General features: G+C 40.1%; 1 protein-coding gene across 1 annotated transcript in view; it reads right to left on the bottom strand.

Moving 5' to 3' along the window:
- Nucleotides 1-23,041, bottom strand: part of LOC117346305 (vomeronasal type-2 receptor 116-like) — a 35,042-nt gene extending 12,001 nt beyond the window's left edge. Inside the window, exons 1-3 of the mRNA XM_033915705.1 lie at nucleotides 22,601-23,041; nucleotides 15,515-15,742; nucleotides 2,831-2,957 (exon numbers count right to left, since the gene is read on the bottom strand). Coding sequence (XP_033771596.1) covers nucleotides 2,831-2,957; nucleotides 15,515-15,742; nucleotides 22,601-23,041 — 796 coding nt within the window. The remainder of the gene's footprint in view (nucleotides 1-2,830; nucleotides 2,958-15,514; nucleotides 15,743-22,600) is intronic.
- Between the last annotated feature and the right edge of the window lie 1,018 nt (nucleotides 23,042-24,059).

The raw sequence follows: 24,059 nt of genomic DNA, 5'->3' as shown, positions 1-24,059 counted from the left end.
TTCCCTATAGCCGGTGCAAATAAACATTTAGAAATCCAACCCCCAGATAACTTTTTAGATTCAATTTCAGAAAGATGTGTCTCTTGAATGAAATAGATGTCCGCATTTTGATTCTTAAGGAATGATAATACTTTCTTCTTCTTAATAGGATGATTTAAACCATTGACATTAATAGAATAAATTTTTATATCCATCTATTTTATAATCTAATTTTAACCAAAATTCTATGATAATATATTTGACCAGATCTCAGCACATTTATTAAATATACTTCCTTTTCCCATTCCCCCCAACCCATCTCCCCCCAAAAAATACAATTATCAATTTTTCCGGTTCTTTCATTTCCATTTCTTATAAATATACTAGTCCTCTGATCTCCTCTCCCTCCCTCTATTTTCCCTCCCTTCCCTCCCATTATCATTGTCTGACCTGGAACACACATTGGTAAAGCAAAACCTAAATCCCCTCCCCCAGGCAACTAATATCCCACTATATTAATTTAACATATCCCTAAAGTTCCATAAATTTTTCCTTCCCCTATATATAAATATTTAATTAGTTTATCTTTATATACTCATTCATTTAATATTCATTTCCACTTCTTACAGAAAAGTATCTATATAGATTTAATATAATTATCTATTAAATATATTAAAAATAAACATATAATTTAGTTATAATCCCATATTTCTTTACCTGTTCAGTAATTAATTGTCCCTACTTTAAAAATCCCAATTTCCTAGACTGAATCCTTTATTTAATACATTTTGTATTTCATATCGATTAATATGTGCGTGAATTTATGATTATAATGATATTTATATAATATTAAGTCATAAAATTATATATATCATCCTTACAAAGTAATATATTACCGCCTTCAATATATTATTAACATATTTCAAATTTAACTATAATTCCATATATATTAAATACTCATTATATAAATTAGATATACCCATTCCTAGTTTTTCTATATTAATAATATTATTAAAAAATTCATTTTAAACATTCTCATACATCATCAGTCACAATAAATTCAATATGAATAGGTATTTGAATAATATATATATTCCATATCAATTAATAAAAAGTCTAAAATTAATTTCTTTTTCATTAAATATCCCCCATTGAAATACTCCATTCCTTATCTTTATATCCTTTTTTGACAAGTTCTTATCATTCATTTTGATTAATATTAGCATAAATATATATGGATGAAATGATTTTCACAAATAATATGATTTCTTATTAAATTAAGATTATGTCATAGTACCAGTATATTATGGTAATTGAATCAAAACCTTTCAAATACATTAAAATTAGTCTATTCAATCAGTAATCGTTGTCCTCTTCTTTCTTCTTATCCATCTTCTTCTTGTTCATTTTATCTCCCAATTTTCTTTCTTTTTTCTTCAGATGAAATTTTCCTATTACTTTGTTTCTTTTTATGTAGACATTGGTTCCTCTTGTGCTAAGAATTCTTTAAGATTTGCAGGATCTTGAAAATATCTGGACTTATTCCCCGTAGACACTTTCATTGTCGATGGATAGTACAAGCCATACATGTAACCTTTTTCTTTTAATTACTGCCTAAACATGAGAAACTGTTTTCTTATATTTGCCGTGTATTTAGCAAAATCTGGAACCAACATCAATTTAGACCCCTTATAATTCAAGTTTTTATTTGCTTTTGCCACTTTTAAGATTTCCAAAGCTTGTTGATATCTTAAAACATTTAAATATCAAGGGTCTAGGACCAACATGGTTTACTGGTCGTCTTGATGGGATTCTGTGTGCACGTTCTATTTCTAATGGCCACTTAGAATTTAACTGTAACAGTTTAGGTAAAAGGTTCTCTAAAAACTGTATAGCATCTCCCCCTTCAAGATTTTCAGCTAACCCAAGCACTCTTATGTTCTTTCTCTTTCCCCGATTTTCTAAGTCCACCAGTTGATTTTTTAAAGCTGCAACATCTTTTCTTTCCTCTTCACACTGTTGTGTGATAGTTTCCAGCTGCTCGATTCTCTCTTCAATCCCTGACATCCTCTGCCTGTCAGTCTGGATCTCTTGCTTTAGACTTAGCACTTCCTCTTTTACCTCTGAAATTTTGCTGGCATTATCAGTTAACATTAACTTGATTTTGAACAGTTCTGCCATAATATCCGCTTTATCATTGAAATCTTCAGTTTCCAGCGGGATAGGCACACTCGACGGCGACACAGGAGTGACCTTCGACCTTTTCGCCGATACACCCGATGTGCACGGCTTTTCGGACTTTCCCTGCCTTGTCGCAGCCATTTCCGACGCTGTTTTTTAATATTTTTAATTCGATTGAGCGAAGCAATACAGTTAATTTCTTACAGTTGGTTGCCTGGATTCGAGGAGCGCCGCGGCTAAGCTACCATGTTGTGCGCACGCCAAGCCACACACCCCGTTTTTTTTTTTTATAATGGACATTTTCCCTGCTTCTACTTTCAATGTTTAAGGCCTTAGGCCAAAAGGGGACTTAGATATATATTTTTTTAATTATGCCCCTCTAAGTTTCTATGTTTCTATATACCATACCTTTAAAATTATTCTCCCAAAAATCCATTAGCTGTCGGGCCCTTAGTGTACACTTAAGCTTGGGTACCTCCACTATATACTTCTAGATCTGAATAATCTACTGGGTTCTTCTAAGTAACTGTTGGAGACAGAATTCTGGGATGGATGGTCTATTGGTCTTATTTCAATACGGCTTTTATTATGTTCTTATGAATTTCACAGAACAGACATCGTACTGAATAACCTGCCACCATGAGCATCTCAAGTGTTAAATATCACTCACCAGTTTGATTGGAGATCTCTCTACCTGTACAGGGAGTACAGTCATAGCAGCAGACTGGCTTTCTTTCTCTGGGTAATTTCCTATAGCCAGGAGAACAGCTCTGACTGCATCTGGATTGTGGAGATGACTGAAGATTGAGGAAAAAAACTTTCAAATGATAGTGGACTGCAGTGTATAAAATGCACATTATTTTTCTACTACTACTAATTATTTCTAGAGCACTATCAGATGAACACAGCACTGCATAGAGTCACAAAGAATAAGAAAACAGACCCTACTCAAAAAGAACTTACAATCTAAACAGCCAAAACAGACAAACAGGATATCATGGATACAGTTAAGTAGAACGATTAATCTGCAGGCTGTGTTGGAGGGAGGGCAGAGGAGTAAGGTTAAGGATTGAAAGCTATATCAAAAAGGTGGGTTTTCAGTCTGCTTTTAAACAAGGGAAGGAAAGGCATGATGGACAAACTCAGGTAATTTATTCCAGGCATAGGGAGCAGCTAGATGAAAGGAATGAAGTCTAGAATTGGCAGTAGAACAGAAGGGTAAAGCTGAGTGACTTATCTGAGGAATGGAGTTCTCTGGGAGGTGTATAAGGCAAGAGAAGTGAGGATAGATATTGCAGGGCAGCAGAATGAACATACTTGTAGGTCAGCAATAAGATCTTTAACTGTATGCGATGGCAGATAGGGAGCCAGTGAAGTAAATTAAGGAGAGGGACGACATGAGCATAGCGAGGTTGGTAGAAGATGAGTTGTGCAACAGAGTTTTGCATAGATTGCAAGGGGGAGAGGTGACACTGTGGGATATCAGTTAGGAGTAGATTGCAGTAATCTAAGCATGAGGTTACAACTCATGGAGAAGGGTCTGGGTAGTGTGCTCAGAGAGAAAGGGGTGAATTTTGATGAAATTGAAGAGATAGAAGTGACAGGTCTTAGCAGCTTGTTGGATATGTGTAGAAAATGAAAGATCGGAATCGAAGACCACTCCAAAGTTGTGAGCAGAGGAGACTGGAACAATGTCAGTATTATTTACTGAAATGGAGAAAGGAGAAGGAGGATCAGAAGGTTTAGGAGGAAAGAGGAGCAGCTCAGTCTTGGACATATTTAATTTCAGATGATGGCAGGACATCCAGGCAGCAATGTCAGCCAAAAAAGCAGAGACTTTTTCTTGAACGTTAGGTGAAATTTCAGATGTAGAGAGGTAGATCAAAAACATTTTACCCTCCTTGTCCAATCCATCATCCTCTCCAGATTGGACTATTGCAACTCTATCTACTTAAGCCTAACTAAGAAAAACCTCCACAGACTCCAACGGATTCAGAATGCCGCAGCCAAGCTCATCTTCGCTAAAAGTAAATTTGACCATGTCTCCCCGCTCCTGGCCAAGTTTCAATGGCTTCCGATAATCGCCAGGGTCCACTATAAAAGCGCCTGTTTAACTTTCAAAATCCTATATGGTATCCTCCCTCTCTTTATCCCTCTTTCTTGGAATTCCTCAAACCCTAATACCACCAGATCCTCCCACAAATTAAAACTATCCTTCCCCTCGCTAAAAGGCATTTCCCACACAGGAAAGCTAGGGACCTCCCTCCACTTCAAAATCACTGAGCTCTGGAACAACCTTACCTCCCCTCTTCGAATTTGAGCTTTCTCCAAGTTTTCCGCAAACATCTGAAAACCTGGCTTTTCTCAAAAAATGTAAGTCTCCCTCCAACTTAGGAATCAAGGAAACTCTTATATCTTGGCATCCCAAGTCCTCTAAATTTTCTTCACCCTTCTACCTCTAACCCTTTGTTGTAGTTCCTTCCTATTTCTCCTACTGTAAACCGCGTCGAGCTCTACGAACGTGGAGATGATGCGGTATACAAACCTAAGGATTAGATTAGATTAGATCTGGGAGTCATCAGCATTTAGGTGATACTGGAAGCCATGGGAGGAGATCAGGGCACCATGGCAAGAGGTGTAGAGAGAGAAGAGAAGACGTCCTAAGACAGAATCATGGGGTACACCAACTGCTAATGGGGTAACGGTAAAAGAGGACCCACCAACACATACACTAAAGGTGTATTGGGAAAGGCAAAGAAGGATAGGACAGGAGAACAGAATCACAGAATCCAAATGAGGACAGTGTATCATGGAGTAAGCTTTGATTTACAGTATCAAAGGCTACAGGTCAAGAAGGATAAGGACAGAGTAAAGGCCCTTAAATCTGGCTATGAACAAGTCACTGCAGACCTTAGTGAGGGCAGTCTCTGTGGAGTGTTGGAGGTGAAAACCAGATTTTAGAAGATTGAGAATTGACGAGTTGAAAGAAAGAAAGTCCAGGCAGTGTCGGAGAATAGCACGCTCGAGTATCTTGATTGCAACAGAAGGGAGACAGGGCGATAGTTGGATGGACAGGAGGCACATCCTGTAGGCAGTCAGCCGGTGCCAGTGACTGTCCTTCTCCCCAGTGTGCTCCAACACACCTGAAATCTCAGGAGGTGCCACGGCACACAGTTTGCGATACACTACTCTACAGATAATTTACTCCTAGTACAGCTAATTATAGCCAACTATTTTTCATAGGAAGAAATATTAAAAACAAGCAGAGGGACCAGCCACCACTATCGGGAGCCCATCAACCTGATCCTGCCGGGTGTCTGAGCTCCGCCCCCCCACGCAGTCCGCTGGGGAGAATCAACTGCCTGCTTTCTTTTAAAAACAAGCAGAGGGACCAGCCATCACTATCGGGAGCCCATCAACCCAATCCTGCCGGGTGTCTGAGCTCTGCCCCTCCCCCCCCCGCAGTCCGCTGGGGAGAATCAACTGCCTGCTTTCTTTTAAAAACAAGCAGAGGGACCAGCCACCACTATCGGGAGCCCATCAACCCGATCCTGCCAGGTGTCTGGGCTCCGCCCCCCCCCTCCCGCAGTGCGCTGGGGAGAAACAACTACCTGCTTTCTTTTAAAAACAGGCAGAGGGACCAGCCACCACTATCGGGAGCCCATCAACCCAATCCTGCCGGGTGTCTGAGCTCCGCCCTCCCCACAGTCCGCTGGGGAGAATCAACTGCCTGCTTTCTTTTAAAAACAAGCAGAGGGACCAGCCACCACTAACGGGAGACCATCAACCCGATCCTGCCGAGTATCTGTGCTCCGCCCAATAACTACCTGCTTTTTATTTCCAAGCAGCGGGATCAGCCATCGCCACTACAGAGAGCCCATCGACCCGATCCTGCGATTAAGAACTGCCTGCCTGGCATATGTTACCATCAGAGTCATACAATTGCTAGATGAAAATTTAACTACTAGATGTATGTGTAATTGGTGAAGTCTTTAATTAGGACTACTTAGGAATTTTTGAAGCATATGTTATTATCAGAGACACAAATAGCTGTTAAATGCATGAGTAACTGATAGCTGCATGTGTAATTACTAGAGACTTGTCGTAGAACTGCTTAAGATCTATATCCCTTTGGACCACCTTCAAAACCTACACCAATCCAGTCAGCAACCATACAAACAATAACTCAAGAATTTACAGGGAAACCATTACACTTCTGTGCTAGGAAGAAATACCATAGCCTCCTCCTGATTTTTCTGATCTGTCTGCTAATTGGCAACATCAAAGATGTTAACTCCCTCCACCCACAATCACAATCAATCAACTACCCGGATCTCCCACTTTTACACATCTCTATGCCACAAGAAAACATAACAAATCACATTATTGCTATCTCAAATAAAAGAAGACACCAACGAACCCTTAAAAAAAGAATAAGGCAAGTAAAACCCATCAAAACCAATACCACTACCACCTATCACACCCATATCTGTCCCCTGTGTATACCTTAATACTAGATCTGTCAGGAATAAAGCCTTCCTAATTAATGATTGGATCATTAACAAGCAAATAGCCTGCTTTTTACTAACTGAAACATGATTACTATCAGAAGATGATCCAATAATAATTGACCTCCTACCAGACAATTTTAAAATCCTTACGCTAAACCGCGTGGGAAAAAAAGGAGGAGGTCTAGCAATTATTCTTAAAGATGGATTTGAGTTCGAACTATTAGATTCCAAAATGACCGACCAACTAGAAATTCTAGCCTGTAAAATTAGCAACCATCATCTAAAAGAATTCCTATCATGCATATTATTCTATGTCCCACCAAAAAGCTGGCCAAAAGCCAAAGAAGACTTCTGTGTATTTGTCCTAAACAATTCACTCGGTTCTTCTTACAATATCATTGCAGGAGACATAAACTTACACCTAGATGAAGAGGACAATACAAACGCGAAAGAGTTAAAAACCTTTCTATCCCTACTCAATTACAACCTCCCTCTACCCACACAAACACATGAAAAAGGCCATCAGTTAGTTATAGTAGCCATGTCCACAAAGGACATCCCAAACCCTGCCATCTCTATACGTAAAGACACCTAGTGTCATGATATCTGGTCTGATCATTTTACTTATTATTTCAAGCTAATCTGGTCTTATTCTAAATCTAAAACACGCCCAATAATAAAAAGAGAACATCACACCAGAGGCTATATTAATCCAATAGATTTCTGGTCACAATATGAATTGCAATCAGAGATAGAAGAAGGAATCGATTTCTGGGATCACTGGATTACAACCAGCACATCCATTTTAGATAAAATCGCCCCTATACGCAATAGCAAAAGCAATGCAAATAAATATAACAAATGGTTTGACACCGAACTTCTAAAACTGAAACAACTAGCTAGAAGACTAGAAAGAACTTGGAAAAAAACAGGAGAACTAACAGACCGTAACAAATGTAGAGATAACATAAAAATCTACAAACAAATGATAAAAGACAAACGTAAAGCATTCTACTCAATTAAAATCAACTCATCTTGTAATGGTTCACAAGGAATCAATACAAAAGAGCTATTCAACCTGATCACAAATTTATTTGATACCGCTCGCTACACCACACCCACACACAACTCTAAGTTACTCTCTGCAAATGACTTAGCACTACACTTCGATTCGAAAATTAAAAACCTTAGAATTCATTGTTCAACAAACGACCCTAGTGATCATCCGATATCTATCACCCAAGGAAATGATACACCAGCAGACATGATCTAGAGCTCCTTTCAAGATTTAGAGTGGAACAATTACAACAGACTATATAACAAATACTCTAAATCCTATTGCGTTCTGGACTCATGCCCCCCAGAAATCATGAAAGCGGCACCTTTAGTATTTAAACTATCATTGATGCAATATTTGGCTCATAACCTAAAAACTGGGAAGTTCCTCTCTAATAATGGTCACATAATAATAACCCCAATTCTAAAAAATTGAAAAGAATCTTCAGCTATAATATCCAACTACAGACCAGTAGCATCCATTCCGTTTATTGTAAAAATTATGGAGGGATTGGTACACACCCAACTGATGGATTATCTGGATCAGTTCTCTTTCCTACATGAAACTCAATCCGGTTTTAGACCGTTATTCAGTACAGAGACAGTAATTGTGGCTATTTTAGACAATCTGTGCCTACTGTTTAGTAAGGGCCTTAATGCCCTGGTTATGCAATTCGATATGAGTTCTGTCTTTGATCTAGTAGACCACGGGAAACTGCTGCAATGCCTAGATGCCATTGGTATCAGGGATGAGATGCTGAATTGGTTCCGTGGCTTCCTTATGTCCCGCACTTACATAAGAACATAAGAAATGGCTTCATCGGAACAGACTCTAGGTCCATCCAGTCCGGCGACCCACACCTGCGGAGGCCAAGCCAGGTAATCCCTGCTGAGAAACCTTGTTTACTCGTATCCCCCAATGTGATTTGCAAGAAGGTGTGCATCCAACTTGCTCTTGAATCCCAGAATGCTGGTCTCCATCACGACCTCCTCAGGGAGAGTGTTCCAAGCGTCCACCACTCGTTGTGCGAAACAGAACTTCCTAATATTTGTCCTGGGCCTGGTGCCCCTCAGTTTCAGGCCATGACCTCTTATCCGAGTCACATTTGACAATGTGAATAACGATGTTTCTTGCTCTATTTTGTCAAATCCTTTTAGTATTTTAAAAGTCTCTATCATGTCTCCTCGCAGTCTTCTCTTCTCGAGGGTGAACAATCCTAGCTTTCCGAGGCGTTCTTTGTAGCTCAAATTCTCGATACCTTTTACTAGCTTCGTGGCTCGCCTTTGCACCCTCTCCAGTAGGGTTATATCCTTCTTTAGGTAGGGAGACCAGTGTTGAACACAGTACTCCAAGTGTGGTCTGACCATTGCTCTGTAAAGCGGCATTATGATGTCCGCCGATCTACTTGTGATTCCCTTCTTTATCATGCCCAACATCCTATTTGCTTTCTTTGCTGCCGCTGCGCATTGAGCCGATGGCTTCAGGGTCTTGTCTATCAGTACCCCCAGGTCCCTTTCTTGTTCGGTCTTGCCCAGTGTCATACCTAACATTTTATATTCATGTTCCTTGTTTTTTTTACCCAGGTGCATCACTTTGCATTTTTCTATGTTAAACTTCATCTGCCACTTTTCTGCCCATTTCTCTAGCTGGTTCAAATCTCTCTGAAGTTCTTCTCTGTCCTTTTGTGTCCCAACTACCCGACATAGTTTTGTGTCGTCCGCAAACTTGATTAAACTACTTGTTGTTTCATCTTCTAGGTCGTTTATGAAGATATTGAACAAGATGGGCCCAAGAACCGATCCCTGGGGTACACCGCTCGTTACCTCTTCCCAGTCCGAGAACTTCCCATTTATGTCCACCCTCTGCAATCTGTTTTCTAACCATTTGCCTATCTATCTTAGTATATCTCCTTCTATTCCATGGCTTTGTAGTTTCTTCAGAAGCCTTGCATGGAGAACCTTATCAAACGCTTTCTGGAAGTCCAAGTATATTATATCCACCGGTTCACTTATCAAGTATGTTTTAATTATGAACTTTCAGATACCTGGAGCAATCCATCCGGTGTGCCACAAGGGTCTCCGCTATCTCCATTGCTCTTCAACGTCTACATGTCCTCACTAGGCACGCAGCTAACCCAGTTAGGGATAAAACTATTTAGTTATGCAGATGATTTTACGATCATCATCCCATTCGTTAATTCTATCTCTGAAACTATTCCTAAAGCTTCAGAAGCCATAAACGTGATGGAGCACTGGATGACAACCTTTAGGCTCAAACTTAATTCAGAAAAGACAACTTTCTTCGTTTCTTCACCACATCCGCTTGACACCAAATCACCACTATGTATCAATAATCTTAATTACCCTATCCAACCTACCATAAAGATACTAGGTGTAACTTTGGATCAGTGCCTAACCATGAGAGACCAGGTGGACTCCTTGATCAGAAAGGGATTTTTCACTCTCTGGAAACTCAGATCCATTAAAGCTTATTTCGATACAGTGGCATTCAGAACCCTAGTCCAATCCCTCGTACTGAGTCTATTTGACTACTGTAACATCGCCTATTTAGCAATTTCCCAAAAGAACATGCAGCGTTTACAATTGATGCAAAATGCAGCGGTCAAACTGATCTTTGGGGTAAGGAAGTTTGACCACGTGACACCCTACTACCGGCAGCTGCATTGGCTGCCAATGGAGGCGCGCGTAAAGTTTAAATTTGCCTGCTTCTGCTTCAAAGCACTACTTGCCCCTAAATATATAACTGACCTTTTCGTCTTCTCAGCCAACAGACACAAGAGAAGCTCACATTCCAACTTCGTTTCCCCCCAGTGAGAGGTTGTAAACTGAAAAAACACCATGAACATCTTCTCTCGCACCAAGCAGCATCATGGGGTAAAGACCTAGAACAATTGCTTCCGCCCACTACTTATGAGGAATTTAAGAAACGTCTGAAAACACACCTGTTTCTAAAGTATCTAGACAACTGATCCTCTCTTCTCTCTCCCCTCTATAGCGATTAACTTGTTCTATTGATCACTCTCTCCTCAAAAATGGATTTCCTGTCCTATTAACCCTCTTTCTTCCTCCCCTCTTAAAGTCAACCAATTTGTACCTTTGCTTAATCTTTGTAAACCACATAGAACTTCACAGTATTGCGGTATATAAGCTGTTATTATTATTATTATTATTATTAATGAATTCATAAGTACACATTTCTGTAGGGGTGTTTAGGGTTACTACCATTAAGACATGTTTTACTGTTAACCCCAATTTTTAGTAACTAACACCCTCCTTTATTAACACGTAGTGCAGGTTATAGCACTGGCAGTGTCGGTAACTGCTCTGATGCTCATAGGAATTCTATGACCGTCAGAGCAATTACCACCAATCCTGGCGCTAAAACCCACGCTATGCGTTATTAAAGCAGGGGTTAAGTCTCATTGGTAATATTGAGGAGAAAATTGTATTGAACAGAATGGACATGGAGGTATACCAGTGGCAAAGAAGGTCAGTTGAAGATTTACAAAGGTTTACTGTCTGGCACAATTCTATAGATTGCCATTTGCAGTTTAGCATAACTTGGGATGCCCAAAAAGTCACTTTTCTGGACACGGTAGTAGTTAACCAGGATGAAGGTTTAGGTTGTGTGCCTGAGTTTGCCCCCTATTGCTTGGCTGTATGAAGAGTTTTGGTTTGTGCTGGGCTCTAACTGGAGATTTTTGCATTGTTGGGTTTTGGCAAACTTTTCCTGTCCTGCTGGAATTAAACACTTTTTTGTAATGGGTTAAAATACCAGGAAGAAAGGGAACCGAGATAAAGATGGGGCTGTACTACCACCCGCCCGGGCAAACAGAAACAATAGATGAAGAACTGAGAGCCGAGTTGAGACGAGAATGTAAAAATGCAAACACCATAGTGATGGGAGATTTCAACTATCCAGGGATAGACTGGAGCCATGGAGTTGCCAATTGTTCAAAGGAACTAGAGTTCCTAGAGGTTTAGGGGACTGCTACTTGGAACAGCTCGTCAAGGAACCAACGAAAGGGACAGCTATTCTGGATTTAATCCTCAACGGGCTGAGAGGACCTGCCCAAAAAGTGGAAGTAGAGGGACCTTTAGAAACAGTGACCACAACACGATCCAATTCAAAGTGGTACTAAGTATGCCAAAGGGGAGGAGAACCACTGTAACAACGTTCAACTTCAAGAAAGGGAACTATAATGCCATGAGACACATGGTAAAGAGAAAACTCAAGAACAGCTCCAGAAGGGCACAGACGGTGGACCAAGCCTGGACCTTATTCAAGGACACGGTGAACGAGGCGCAAAACCGGTATATACCCAGATTTAGAAAAGGGGGCAGAAAGAATCAAACAAAAGACCCAGCATGGTTAACAAAAGAAGTTAAGAAGGTGGTAGGAGATAAGAAAAAATCCTTCAGGACATGGAAAAAGGATAAAACTGAGGAAAATTGGAAAAAGCACAGGAAGCACCAAAAAGAATGTCACCGAGTGGTCAGAACAGCAAAGAAAGAGTATGAAGAGAGACTTGCAAAGGAGGCACGGAAATTTAAAACTTTCTTTCGATATGTGGAAAGGAAACAGCCGGCGAGGGAGGAGGTGGGACCCCTAGATGAGGGAGATAGGAAAGGAGTTGTAAAGGAGGAAAAGGAAGTGGCAGACAGATTAAACACATTCTTCTCGTCAGTCTTCACGAAAGAGGACACATCCAAGGTTCCGGAACCAGAAATATTCTTCAAGGGGGATCAAGAGGAAAAATTATCGTGCATGGAGGTAAGCCTCGAAGACGTACTCAAACAGATAGATAGGCTGAAAACTGACAAATCTCCGGGCCCGGACGGAATTCACCCAAGAATACTAAAAGAACTTAGAAACGAAATAGCGGAGTTATTGCAGCAGATTTGCAACCTATCCTTGAAAACAGGGGTAATACCAGAAGACTGGAGGATAGCGAATGTTACACCTATCTTCAAGAAAGGATCCAGAGGCGACCCGGGGAATTATAGACCGGTCAGCTTAACCTCAGTTCCGGGAAAGATGGCCGAATCATTAATCAAGGACAGTATCAGTGAGCACATAGGAAAAAATAAGTTGATGAGAACAAGCCAGCATGGTTTCTGTACTGGAAGATCTTGCCAAACAAACCTGCTGCACTTCTTTGAGGGGATAAGTGCACATTTGGACAAAGGTGACCCCATAGACATAATATACCTGGATTTCCAGAAAGCCTTCGACAAGGTACCTCATGAGCGCCTTCTAAAGAAACTGTGGAACCACGGGGTGAAAGGGGAAATATACAGATGGATCAGAAACTGGCTGGCAAACAGGAAATAGAGGGTAGGAATAAAGGGACAATATTCTGACTGGAAAGGGGTCACAAGTGGCGTCCCTCAGGGGTCAGTGCTAGGACCACTGCTATTCAACATATTTATTAATGACTTGGAAACAGGGACAAAGTGTGAAGTTGTAAAATTTGCGGATGACACAAAACTCTCCAGTGCAGTTAGATCTGTTGAGGAGTGTAAAGAACTCCAAAGAGACCTGAACAAACTGACGGAGTGGACAAATAAATGGCAGATGAACTTCAATGTGGAGAAATGTAAAGTTATGCACATAGGGAAAGGGAACCCGATGTATAATTACACAATGGGGGGATGACATTGGGAAAAGGCAACCTAGAAAAGGACTTGGGGATTTTGGTGGATAAAACAATGAAACCGGCAGCGAAATGCGCAGCAGCCTCAAAAAGGCGAACAGAATGTTGGGCATTATCAAAAAAGGTATCACTACCAGAACCAAGGAAGTTATCCTCCAGCTGTACAGGGCAATGGTACGACCGCATCTGGAATACTGCGTCCAGTACTGGTCACCATACCTAAAGAAAGACATGGCGATACTCGAGAGGGTCCAGAGAAGAGCAACAAAAAGGGCATGGAAAACCTCTCATATGCTGAGAGGCTGGAGAGGCTGGGGCTCTTTTCCCTAGAAAAGCGGAGACTTAGAGGGGATATGATAGAAACTTATAAGATCATGAATGGTATGGTGAAGGTAGAGAGAGACAGATTCTTCAGACTGGCGGGGGCAACAAAAACTAGAGGGCACTCAAAAAAATTGAGGGGAGATAGATTTAGAACAAATGCTAGGAAGTTCTTCTTCACCCAGAGGGTGGTGGACACTTGGAATGCGCTTCCAGAGGAGGTGGTTGAGCAGAGTACGATGTTGGGTTTCAAAAAGGGATTGGACGAGTTCTTGAAGGGAAAGGGGATCCAGGGGTATAATGAGTAATAGATCACTAAAGGTCATTGACCTGGAGGGCCGCCGTGGGAGCAGACTGCTGGGCATGATGGACCTAGTGTCTGACTCGGCAGAGGCAATGCTTATGTTCTTATGTTCTTATTATGTATGATATGAGCAAGCATTCTGTATAAAAGTTCCTGCCTACTGTTTGCTTCAGATTGCTGTGCTCCATTCAGCAGTGAATACTGCTGATTGCTGCCATGGAAACAACAGAGAGTGAGCTATGGGTCTGTCAAGTGTTGTCCCCTCTAATCAATATAGCTCAGATCGATTCGGTAGAAAAAACAGACGGCCAAATAAAATCATAAAATATTAAGCAAAAAGAGGTAAAAAAAAAATAGAGATAGGATGCGAAATAAAACAGAGGAAGGAAAGAGGCACCACCACCTACAACCTAACCTGGCGCCATCTTGAAAAAAAAAAAAAAAAGACATGGCCGAAGTTGTAATATTCAATGGAAGAAAGTGCCTAATTGGACATATTATACAATTTATCTGGTTAGGCATCCATATTCAACACAGGTTAATGGTCTAAAAGGATCACATAAATAGCTGTCCTATCTTTGACTACTAGTATAACCGGTTAACATTTTAGTGGTTGGCTGCCCCACATATTCAATATTGGTTGCTGAAAATGGCCCAGCATTGAATATTTAGGTTTAATTCTGGCACCACCTGGAATTCTGTGCCTAACTTTAATTTTATTTTTTTCTAATTAATTATTCAATTAACTTCAATTACCACACCATTTAATCTAATTGAAATAATTTAGGTTAGGTTGGATTTCAGTTTGGCGTCACTAGGCCACCGTTTATAGAATCTGGCCCTTATAGTGCAAGCTTACTTTATGGTGTTGGGTGTTGCCTGTCTAGTTTGTGTTAGTGATGTGAGACTGAATTTCTGGGCAGATCATAATCCAAATGGAGTTTGGTTTTTATAATTATGAGCATCTAAATAGAAATTATGTTTATATGTTTTTTCTATACTGGCAGGCTTATGCACTTTTTTATATGAATCTAGTTTTTATTAATTTTTCATATATTCTAGAATGTTTTATGTTAGAATGTTTAATATTTTTATAATTGTCTCTTTATATGTGTCTTAATTTATATACTATTTCTTCTAACAAATTGTTTTATTTTATCATTTGTGGTTATAGCCCTTGACACAGCACTTGTGTGGACATGCTTTGTGTTATTTTGGCATAGACACCCTTTTACAAAGCCGCAGAGCTGAGTGCCATGTGGAAAATGCACCGATTCCCATTCAATTCCTATGGACATCAGAGAATTTACTGTGCCAGCCCACACTGCCAGCTTTTGACAAAAAGGGGGGATAATGAATTAAAAGTTGGCAATAGAAATTGTGTGATCTGTTGTCATTCCTTCTGTATTGGATCTTGTGAATCTTCTGCTGTGGTGTTGCTTTATGTTTGTTTTTTATATTACAAAATGTTACATCTCTCTTACCTGGGTAAAAGCAGCTTCCCACCCTATATCTTTTTCATTGATTGTGAAATCCTCTCCAGGAAGAGCATAAGGTTTGTAACTTCCAACAATTTTATATTTCACTTTCTTCTCGGGCAGGAAGATCAGATTAATAATGGTGTAGTCCAAGGGAAAGTCTCCATTGTCATCAAAAAAGATCTCTTCACCCAGCATGTTCTTAAAGTGCACATTCCTCAGATAACGATGAAGCTAAAGAATAAAGCACACATTTTCAGGAATGTCCTGAATAGCCAGTTTTCCTTTTATTTATATATTATGAACATTTATCATCTGCAAGTCTAATGTTCATTCACATGGCACAATTAAAAACACAATGACACATAGGATCTGAAATTCAAAATTATTTAACTGGTCAGCAATGGCTGCTATCCCCAAATATTCAGTGGAATTAAACTAAAGCCTAAGCTTGGGGGGGGGGAGTTCAGTTAATTAAATAGCTACCGAATGGATAACTCAAATTCTTAAAACCAGCTATTAAATGTTTAATGCAAACAAGTATTATCTGAATCAATTCATTTTAATCTTATCTCCCACTGTTCATTTCATTGCAGTACTTTTACAACTTTCCAATACTTAATTTATTAATAAATATCAAAATAATTTAGTCAGTGAACCTAATCCCCATCACTCACACTCACTTCCCAACTTTCACATACATACTACAGTCATTGTGATTACTTTTATCCAAAACTGGATCTTGGTTAGTTCATCAGTTCATTAGTCCATAATCATCTAGTCCGGGAGGCTTCGAACTGAGAGTTGCACAACAGTCTAGCACATGAAAATCACAGTTTCTTAAACACAATCGGCAGGCCTCTCTGTCCTCATGATGGTCCTGTTCTTCAATTTATAAAGCATTCAGCTGACAGGGTTGTGGTCCCTGGGAGTGCTCGTGAATTTTTCTTAAGAGCACACACAGACTGTGACACTAAGTAGGTTGTGTATGGTATAGTTTGTCCATGTGATAAATGGTATCTGGGGCAAACGTGATGAAAGATCAAATTTAGGGTGGTTCAACGTCTTAGTAATCTCAGATTGGGTAAGGAGGATACCCCGCTTGTTCATAAGGTAGAGGATATGCGGTTTGTGGTTTTGATTCAAGTGTCTATACCAAGTGGTGGTAATATATCTGAGGTACTGCTTAGAAGGGAACAGAGATTAATTTATGAGTGGAATACAGATGAGGCTTATGGACTCAAAAAAGAAGTGGAATGGAATCTGTTGTAACAGGAATGGGGGCTGAATATGGTTGTATTCAACAAAGAAGTGGACTGGAAGTTGTTATATCTGGAACGGGAGTTGTTTGAACAGGGATATAAGGTTTATGCAGAGGAAGTGAGGTCATGCAGTTTGATTTCCTGGTAGACGGTGTGTTTCCTGCTTGTCAACTGATCCCGGCTTGTGCCGAACCCAGGATTCCTGCTCGAGTCTGCTTAGTTTTCTAGTAGTTGAAAGGTGTTTTAAAGATTTTGTTGAGGTTTTAGTATGAATGAAAGGGAATGTATGTGAATTATTTTGTATTGTAGGTGAAGTTGTGATATTGGTGAGTCTTGCAAACACAGTTCCTGAAGACGGCAGGTGGCGAAACACAGTCTTGTGTTGAGCTGAATGCTTTACAGGACCATCATGAGGACAGAGAGGCCTGCCAATTGTGTTTAAGAAACTGTGATTTTCATGTGCTAGACTGTTGTGCAACTCTCAGTTTGAAGCCTTTCTGACTCGATGATCATGGACTAATGAACTCATGAACTAACCAAGATCCAGTTTTGGATAAAATAATAATAACAGTTTATATACCGCAAGACCGTGAAGTTCTATGCGATTTACAATGGTTAAAAGATGTTACAAATTAATTAGAATAAACAAGGTTAGAAGCTAATTATTAACAGCGCTAGAGATCAGTTATTGTGGAGTAGGATTGTACAGCTTAGTTGCCTAAATACTTCAGGAATGGGTATGTTTTTAGGTGTTTCCTAAATTCCCCATAAGTAGTATGTGTGAGCAATTGTTCCAGATCTTTGCCCCATAATGCCATTTGATGTGAGAGAAGATGTTGATGGTGTTTTTTAAATTTACATCCTTTAAATGGTGGGGAAACAAAATTGGAGTGTGAGCTTCTCTTATGTCTGTTGTTTGAGAAAGAGAAGAGGTCAGTTATATATTTAGGGGCTAAACCGAATAGTGCCATAAAGCAAAAGCATTCAAACTTAAACTTCACATGTGCCTCCATCAGTAGCCAATGTAGAAGTTTTTAGGAAGGTGTTATCTGATCGAACTTCTTTAACCCCAAAATTAGCTTGACTGCCACATTTTGCACCAATTGTAATCACCGCATATTCTTCTGGGAAATTGCCAGGTAGGCGATATTGCAATAATCTAGTTGACTCAGTATAAGGGATTGTACTAGGATTCTAAATAATGAGACATCGAAATATGCTTTAATGGACCGAAGCTTCCAGAAAGTAACTTTCATGGTTAGACTCTGGTCCAATGTTACACCCAATATCTTCATAATGGGTTGGATGGGATAACTATGTTTATTGATGCACAGTGATGTTTTAGTGTCAAGTGGGTGTGGTGAAGCAACAAAAAATTTTGTTTTTTCTGAATTAAGCTTCAGTTTGAATTCAGTCATCCATTGCTCCATCGAGTTTAGTACTTCTGTTGCCTTTGGAGTGACTTCTGAGAGAGAGGTAACGAATGGGATAATGATTGTAAAGTCGTCTGCATAACTAAATAATTTTATTCCCAGCTGGGTTAGTTGTGCACCTAATGACGACATGTAAACATTGAAAATCAGTAGGGACAATGGTGATCCTTGCGACACACCAGATGGATAACTCCTGGTATCAGAGAGATCGTAATTAAAACGTACTTGATAGAAGCGGGACATAAGGAAGCCTCGAAACCAGTCTAACACTTCTCTGATACCAATTGCATCTAAGTATTGTAACAGTTTCCCATGGTTCACTAAGTCAAAGGCAGAGCTCATATCGAATTGCATGACCAGGGCATTAAGGCCCTTATTAAACAAGAACCATAAAAGTAATCACAATGACTGTAGTATGTGTGTGAAAGTTGGGAAGTGAGTGTGAATGTTAGTGATGGGGGATTAGGTTCACTGACTAAATTATTCATAAGAACATAAGAACATAAGAAGCGCCATCTCCGGATCAGACCTTCGGTCCATCAAGTCCGGCGATCCGCACACGCGGAGGCCCTGCCAGGTATACACCTGGCTTATTTTATAGCCAACCATATCTTTATATGCCTCTCTCAAGGAGATATGCATCTAGTTTGCTTTTGAAGCCTAGGACTGTCGATTCCGCAATAATCTCCCCTGGGAGAGTATTCCAGATGTCAACCACTCTCTGTGTGAAGCAGAACTTCCTGATATTAGTCCTGAACTTGCCCCCCCTTAGCTTCATTTCATGTCCTCTTGTCCGTGTCAAATTGGACAATGTAAATAGTTTTTTCTGCTCTATTTTGTCGATTCCTTTCAGTATTTTGAAGGTTTCGATCATATCCCCACGCAGTCTCCTTTTCTCAAGGGAGAACAATCCCAGTGTTTTAAGTCGATCCTCATATTCCAGATTCTCCATACCCTTCACTAGTTTAGTTGCCCGTCTCTGCACCCTCTCCAGCAGTTTTATATCCCTCTTTAAGTAGGGAGACCAATGTTGGACGCAGTATTCCAAGTGGGGTCTGACCATTGCCCTATAAAGCGGCATTATAACTTTCTCCGATGTACTCGAGATTCCTTTCTTTATCATGCCCAACATTCTATTTGCCTTATTTGCCGCTGCCGCGCATTGTGCCGACGGCTTCAGGGTCCTATCTATCAGTACACCCAGATCCCTTTCTTGTTCACTTTTTCCCAGAGTTGCACCTGACATTCTGTACTCGTATTCCTTATTTTTACTGCCTAAATGCATTACCTTGCATTTCTCCACGTTGAACTTCATCTGCCATTTCTCCGCCCATTTTTCTAACCGACACAAATCGCTCTGGAGTTCCTCACTGTCCTCCTGCGATCTGATTGCCCGGCAGAGTTTTGTGTCGTCTGCAAACTTGATGATCTCACTGGATGTTCCGTTTTCCAGGTCATTGATATAAATATTAAAAAGGATCGGCCCAAGTACCGAGCCTTGGGGTACACCACTAGTCACTTTCTCCCAGTCGGAGAACTTCCCATTTATGCCCACTCTCTGCTTCCTGTTTTCCAGCCATTTGCCTATCCATCTTTGTATATCTCCCTCTATGCCATGGCTTTGTAGTTTCCTAAGAAGTCTTTCGTGTGGAACTTTGTCAAATGCTTTCTGGAAGTCCAAGTATATTATGTCCACCGGCTTTCCACTATCAATTTGCTCGTTCACGGTCTCAAAGAATTGGAGTAAATTCGTCAAACACGATTTCCCTTTCCTGAATCCATGTTGACTGGGTTTCATCAAGTCGTGTGTGTCCAAGTGCTGAACTATGCTATCCTTGATCAGTGATTCAATCATCTTGCCGGGGACAGATGTAAGACTCACAGGTCTATAGTTGCCCGGTTCTCCTCTCGATCCTTTTTTGAAAATTGGCGTGACGTTCGCTTTCCTCCAGTCGTCTGGTATCTGACCAGTTCTGTTTGACAGGTTTGCAAGTTTTTGCAGTAACTCTCCGATTTCGACCTTCAATTCCTTCAAGACTCTCGGGTGAATTTCATCCGGTCCAGGGGATTTGTCACTTTTAAGTTTGTCGATCTGGTAGTATATCTGATCTAAGTTCACTTCAACTGTGGTGAGGCTGTCCTCTATTTCTCCTGTAAACAGTTTCTCCACTTCAGGTATTGTTGAGGTGTCCTCCTTCGTAAAGACAGACGCAAAGAAGGAATTTAGTTTGTCTGCGATTTGTTTATCTTCCTTGATGTACCCTTTTCTTCCCATGTCGTCCAGGGGTCCCACTGCCTCTTTTGCAGGTTTTTTCCCTTTCACGTATCTAAAGAAGGGCTTGAAGTTTTTGGCCTCCCGGGCTATTTTTTCCTCATAGTCCTGTTTTGCATCCCTCACCGCCTTGTGACATTTCTTCTGTTCATCTTTATGTTTGTTCCAGGCTTCGGTTGTCTTCGTGCATTTCCATTTTTTGAAAGAGTCCTTCTTTTCTTTTATGGCTTCCTTCACCTGTATGGTAAGCCATGCCGGTTCTCCTTTGCCTTTAGTTCTCCGATCTTTGGAAATCCTCGGAATGTAGAGATCTTGTGCTTCTGCAATAGTATTTTTCAATAGGCACCATGCCTGGTCTACTGTTTCAAGTTTGTCCACCATCTTCTCGAGTCGTTTTGTTACCATGGCTCTCATGCAATCGTATTTACCCTTTTTAAAGTTTAAGGTGGTGGTTAAGGTTTTGGCATGTTTCCCTTTCCCGATGTCAAGTTTAAAGTTGATTACATTGTGATCACTCGTTCCCAGTGGAACCATGACTTCTACTTCTGTTATCGGTCCGGTGAGACCATTTAGGACCAAGTCCAAGGTGGCGTCGCCTCTTGTCGGCTCTTTTACCATTTGCTCCAGGAAGCAATCCCCTAGCACCTCCAGGTAAATATTGGTAAGTTGTAAAAGTACTTTAAGGAAATGAAGTGTGGGAGATAAGATTAAAATTGAATTATTCAGATAATACTTGTTTGTATTAAACATTTAATAGTTGGTTTTAAGAATTTGAGTTATCAAATATTCAGTGGGAGATAACTGCTGTAACCGTGACCTGGTTTCAAAAGGTTACAAGAAACATCTACAAAGGCTAAGGAATACATGTCATGTCAGAACACCCTCTCAGAAATTCAGGCCAGAAGATAGAGGGAAGACCAAATGATGACAGCACTATGGTTAAAAAATGAGGTGAATAAAGAATGTAAATGAAGGAAATAGAAAAGAGTATATTAGAGTTACAGCCTCAACTCACTGAGACTGTGGGTTCAAGCCCAGCACTGATCCTTGTGACCCTATACAAATCACTTAATCCTCTCTTGCCCCAGTTATGTTAGGTAGATCTTGAGTCCTCTGGGACAGAAAAGGAAAGACACATGAGTACCTGAATGTAGATAACTGATAACCTCCCTTGATAGGCAGTATATAAATAACTAATGAACCTGATGTGGTGCACAATTGCATCCAGTGGGGTTTGGAGGGACAACCATACACTTAAGGGACTTATGGTAAGGTGTATTCCTTTGCCTTTTTGTGTGAAGTTAAATGCAGTGTCCCAATTCTCTATGTGGCCTGTTAAAAATGATAGCCCCTCCTTCATCCCAATGGCTTGCTTTGTGCATGTTCCTTTTGGACTTTTTTTTCTGAAATGGTTCAAAAACATACAGTAAGTGCACTGAGAACAAGCACATCTGAGAAATGGCCATTTTTGAAACACATAGATATTTTGAAAATGGTCATATTCTACAAAACGTCTAATCTCAGATTTGGAAGTTATATTGAAAATGCCCCCTACATATTTTTTGAGATATGGTGATCATGGGAACTCCATTGATATCTTACCCACAATATACGGCCCATATACCCAAATTTATGTGAAGATACAAATATTCCATTCTGCCCAAAATCTGAAGAATTATTTTAAGATGAGTGCAAAAGTCTAGATAACACAAGTGGTAATAATAAATCTTTTAAATAAGATGGATCATACATAAAATTTTAAATTTCTCCCTCTACTCTATCAGTAGCCAAATGCCACCAATTCAATTTCTGAATATAGCATTCATTTCTGAAATGTCGTTACCTTCCATGGCAAATAATCTGACAATATCTGTCGGTCTCCATTCCACATGGTGGTATTTCCAGAGCCAGATAAAAGCATGTCGTTCAGTGCATGTGCCAGGGCATACACAGCATTGTAAATGGCATAACTGCTGGCAAAGTGGGTATTGGTACAGTGGTTTAAGTAATAATACTTTTTTGTATGTTTACATGATTTTCTGATGTTTTTGGAGCAGAAATGTAGACATAGGCCATTCCACCACTCATTAATAAGTGAACTATTAGGAAACAAAATAGGATTTACCTCTCGTACAAATTTGAAAAACCTTGGAATATTTTTCTTCATTCCTCTGAATAGCAAGGTGTTATTTTGGAAACTAGGTTTCACTAGTTTGTGGGTTGTGAATTCAAAGTCAGCTATGGTGATACAGACCTTGCCAGGTATCTCTAGAATACGTATCCGATGGAGGAAACCCCATGAAAGCTGCATTTCAAAATAGCCAATGATTACTTTAGTTGATGATTTATGAATAGTCTGATGCATTTTGTCAACTCTTAGATTTGGCAACTTTCTGAGTATTTCTATGAATTCAATACAGGCTCCGTTCTGCTCAATCCTTTCTTTCAGGAGATGGACAAACTGCAGGCTGTTATCATCTTCATATATAATGATACCAACCCAAGTCCAGTTGAAATGTTTCAGTAATTTCATAATCCCAGCAATGATCTGAAGAACGTTGGGCATAGTCTGATATAGATAAGGAAACTTAACAATATATCTGTTAAAATGAATCTGATAAGCATAGCTGATCTGTCAAGAAATATAGTTAATTTAGAATTATCTTTATCTTCCAGAGATTGTGGGAGTTAGCTACTAAGCTACAGTAAAATATTGCATGTTAACACAGTTTAGTTATCTGTAGAGTCAATAATACAACTTGTAATTATGATCAACCCCACAAACTATTATTCTTATACCCTGAAGCATTGGGCCAGTAATGTGCAATCCAGTTCTTCTGGGCACCATCTTAAATAAAGACTTCCTTAAAAAGGGTGTTCCCAAATAATGACTTCCTATCCTTCTGAAGTCACTCCCACTTCCTAAGGCCAACCCCTCCTTGAAACATATTATCAACCCGATTTCCCAGAAGCAACTGCCTCCAAAGTCACCTTACCAGATTCCTCGCCCACCTCAAGTCACCCCAGCCCCTTAACTCCCCAGAAATCCACTGGACCTACCAAGGGATTCCTTGCTGTTTAGCAGATGGGGAAGGAGTTATCCCATTTTATTTTGCTCCATCAGGCTCTGGATTCAAAATAGATTACTTCTATGGTTTGTATTACCAGTTAAAAATGCAATATGAAAATTCCTTATTTCACATTTTCACCTCAGCAGTAGACGTATAAAACTACTTAACAGGTTCCATTTTAAACTTGGAAAGTAAAAATGTCAGAATAACTTCTGCCTCTGATGCTAGACTCCAAAGAATGCTTTGGTAGGTCCTGAGGGTTTGGGGAGAAATTAGTTTGAGGGTAGGGATTCTGTGAAGGATTTTCAGGAGGGTAATAGTTTATTCTGTGGAGGGAAGGTTGACTTAGGGTGATAAGAGTCTATTCTGCGGATTGGGATGATTCTGAGTGATGGGATTGGAGGAAGATTATAAAGGGAGACACATACCTCTTTGTATGCATTGGTCCTTTTAACATAGAAACATGATGGCAGATGAAGGCTAATTGATGCATCTAATATGCCCATCTGCAGC

The sequence above is a fragment of the Geotrypetes seraphini genome, chromosome 12 (assembly GCF_902459505.1).
Source record: "Geotrypetes seraphini chromosome 12, aGeoSer1.1, whole genome shotgun sequence".
In the NCBI taxonomy this organism is placed as follows: Eukaryota; Metazoa; Chordata; class Amphibia; order Gymnophiona; family Dermophiidae; genus Geotrypetes; species Geotrypetes seraphini.
The sequence above is the reverse complement of the archived record's forward strand: the minus strand, read 5'-3'. Positions and strand labels throughout refer to the sequence as shown.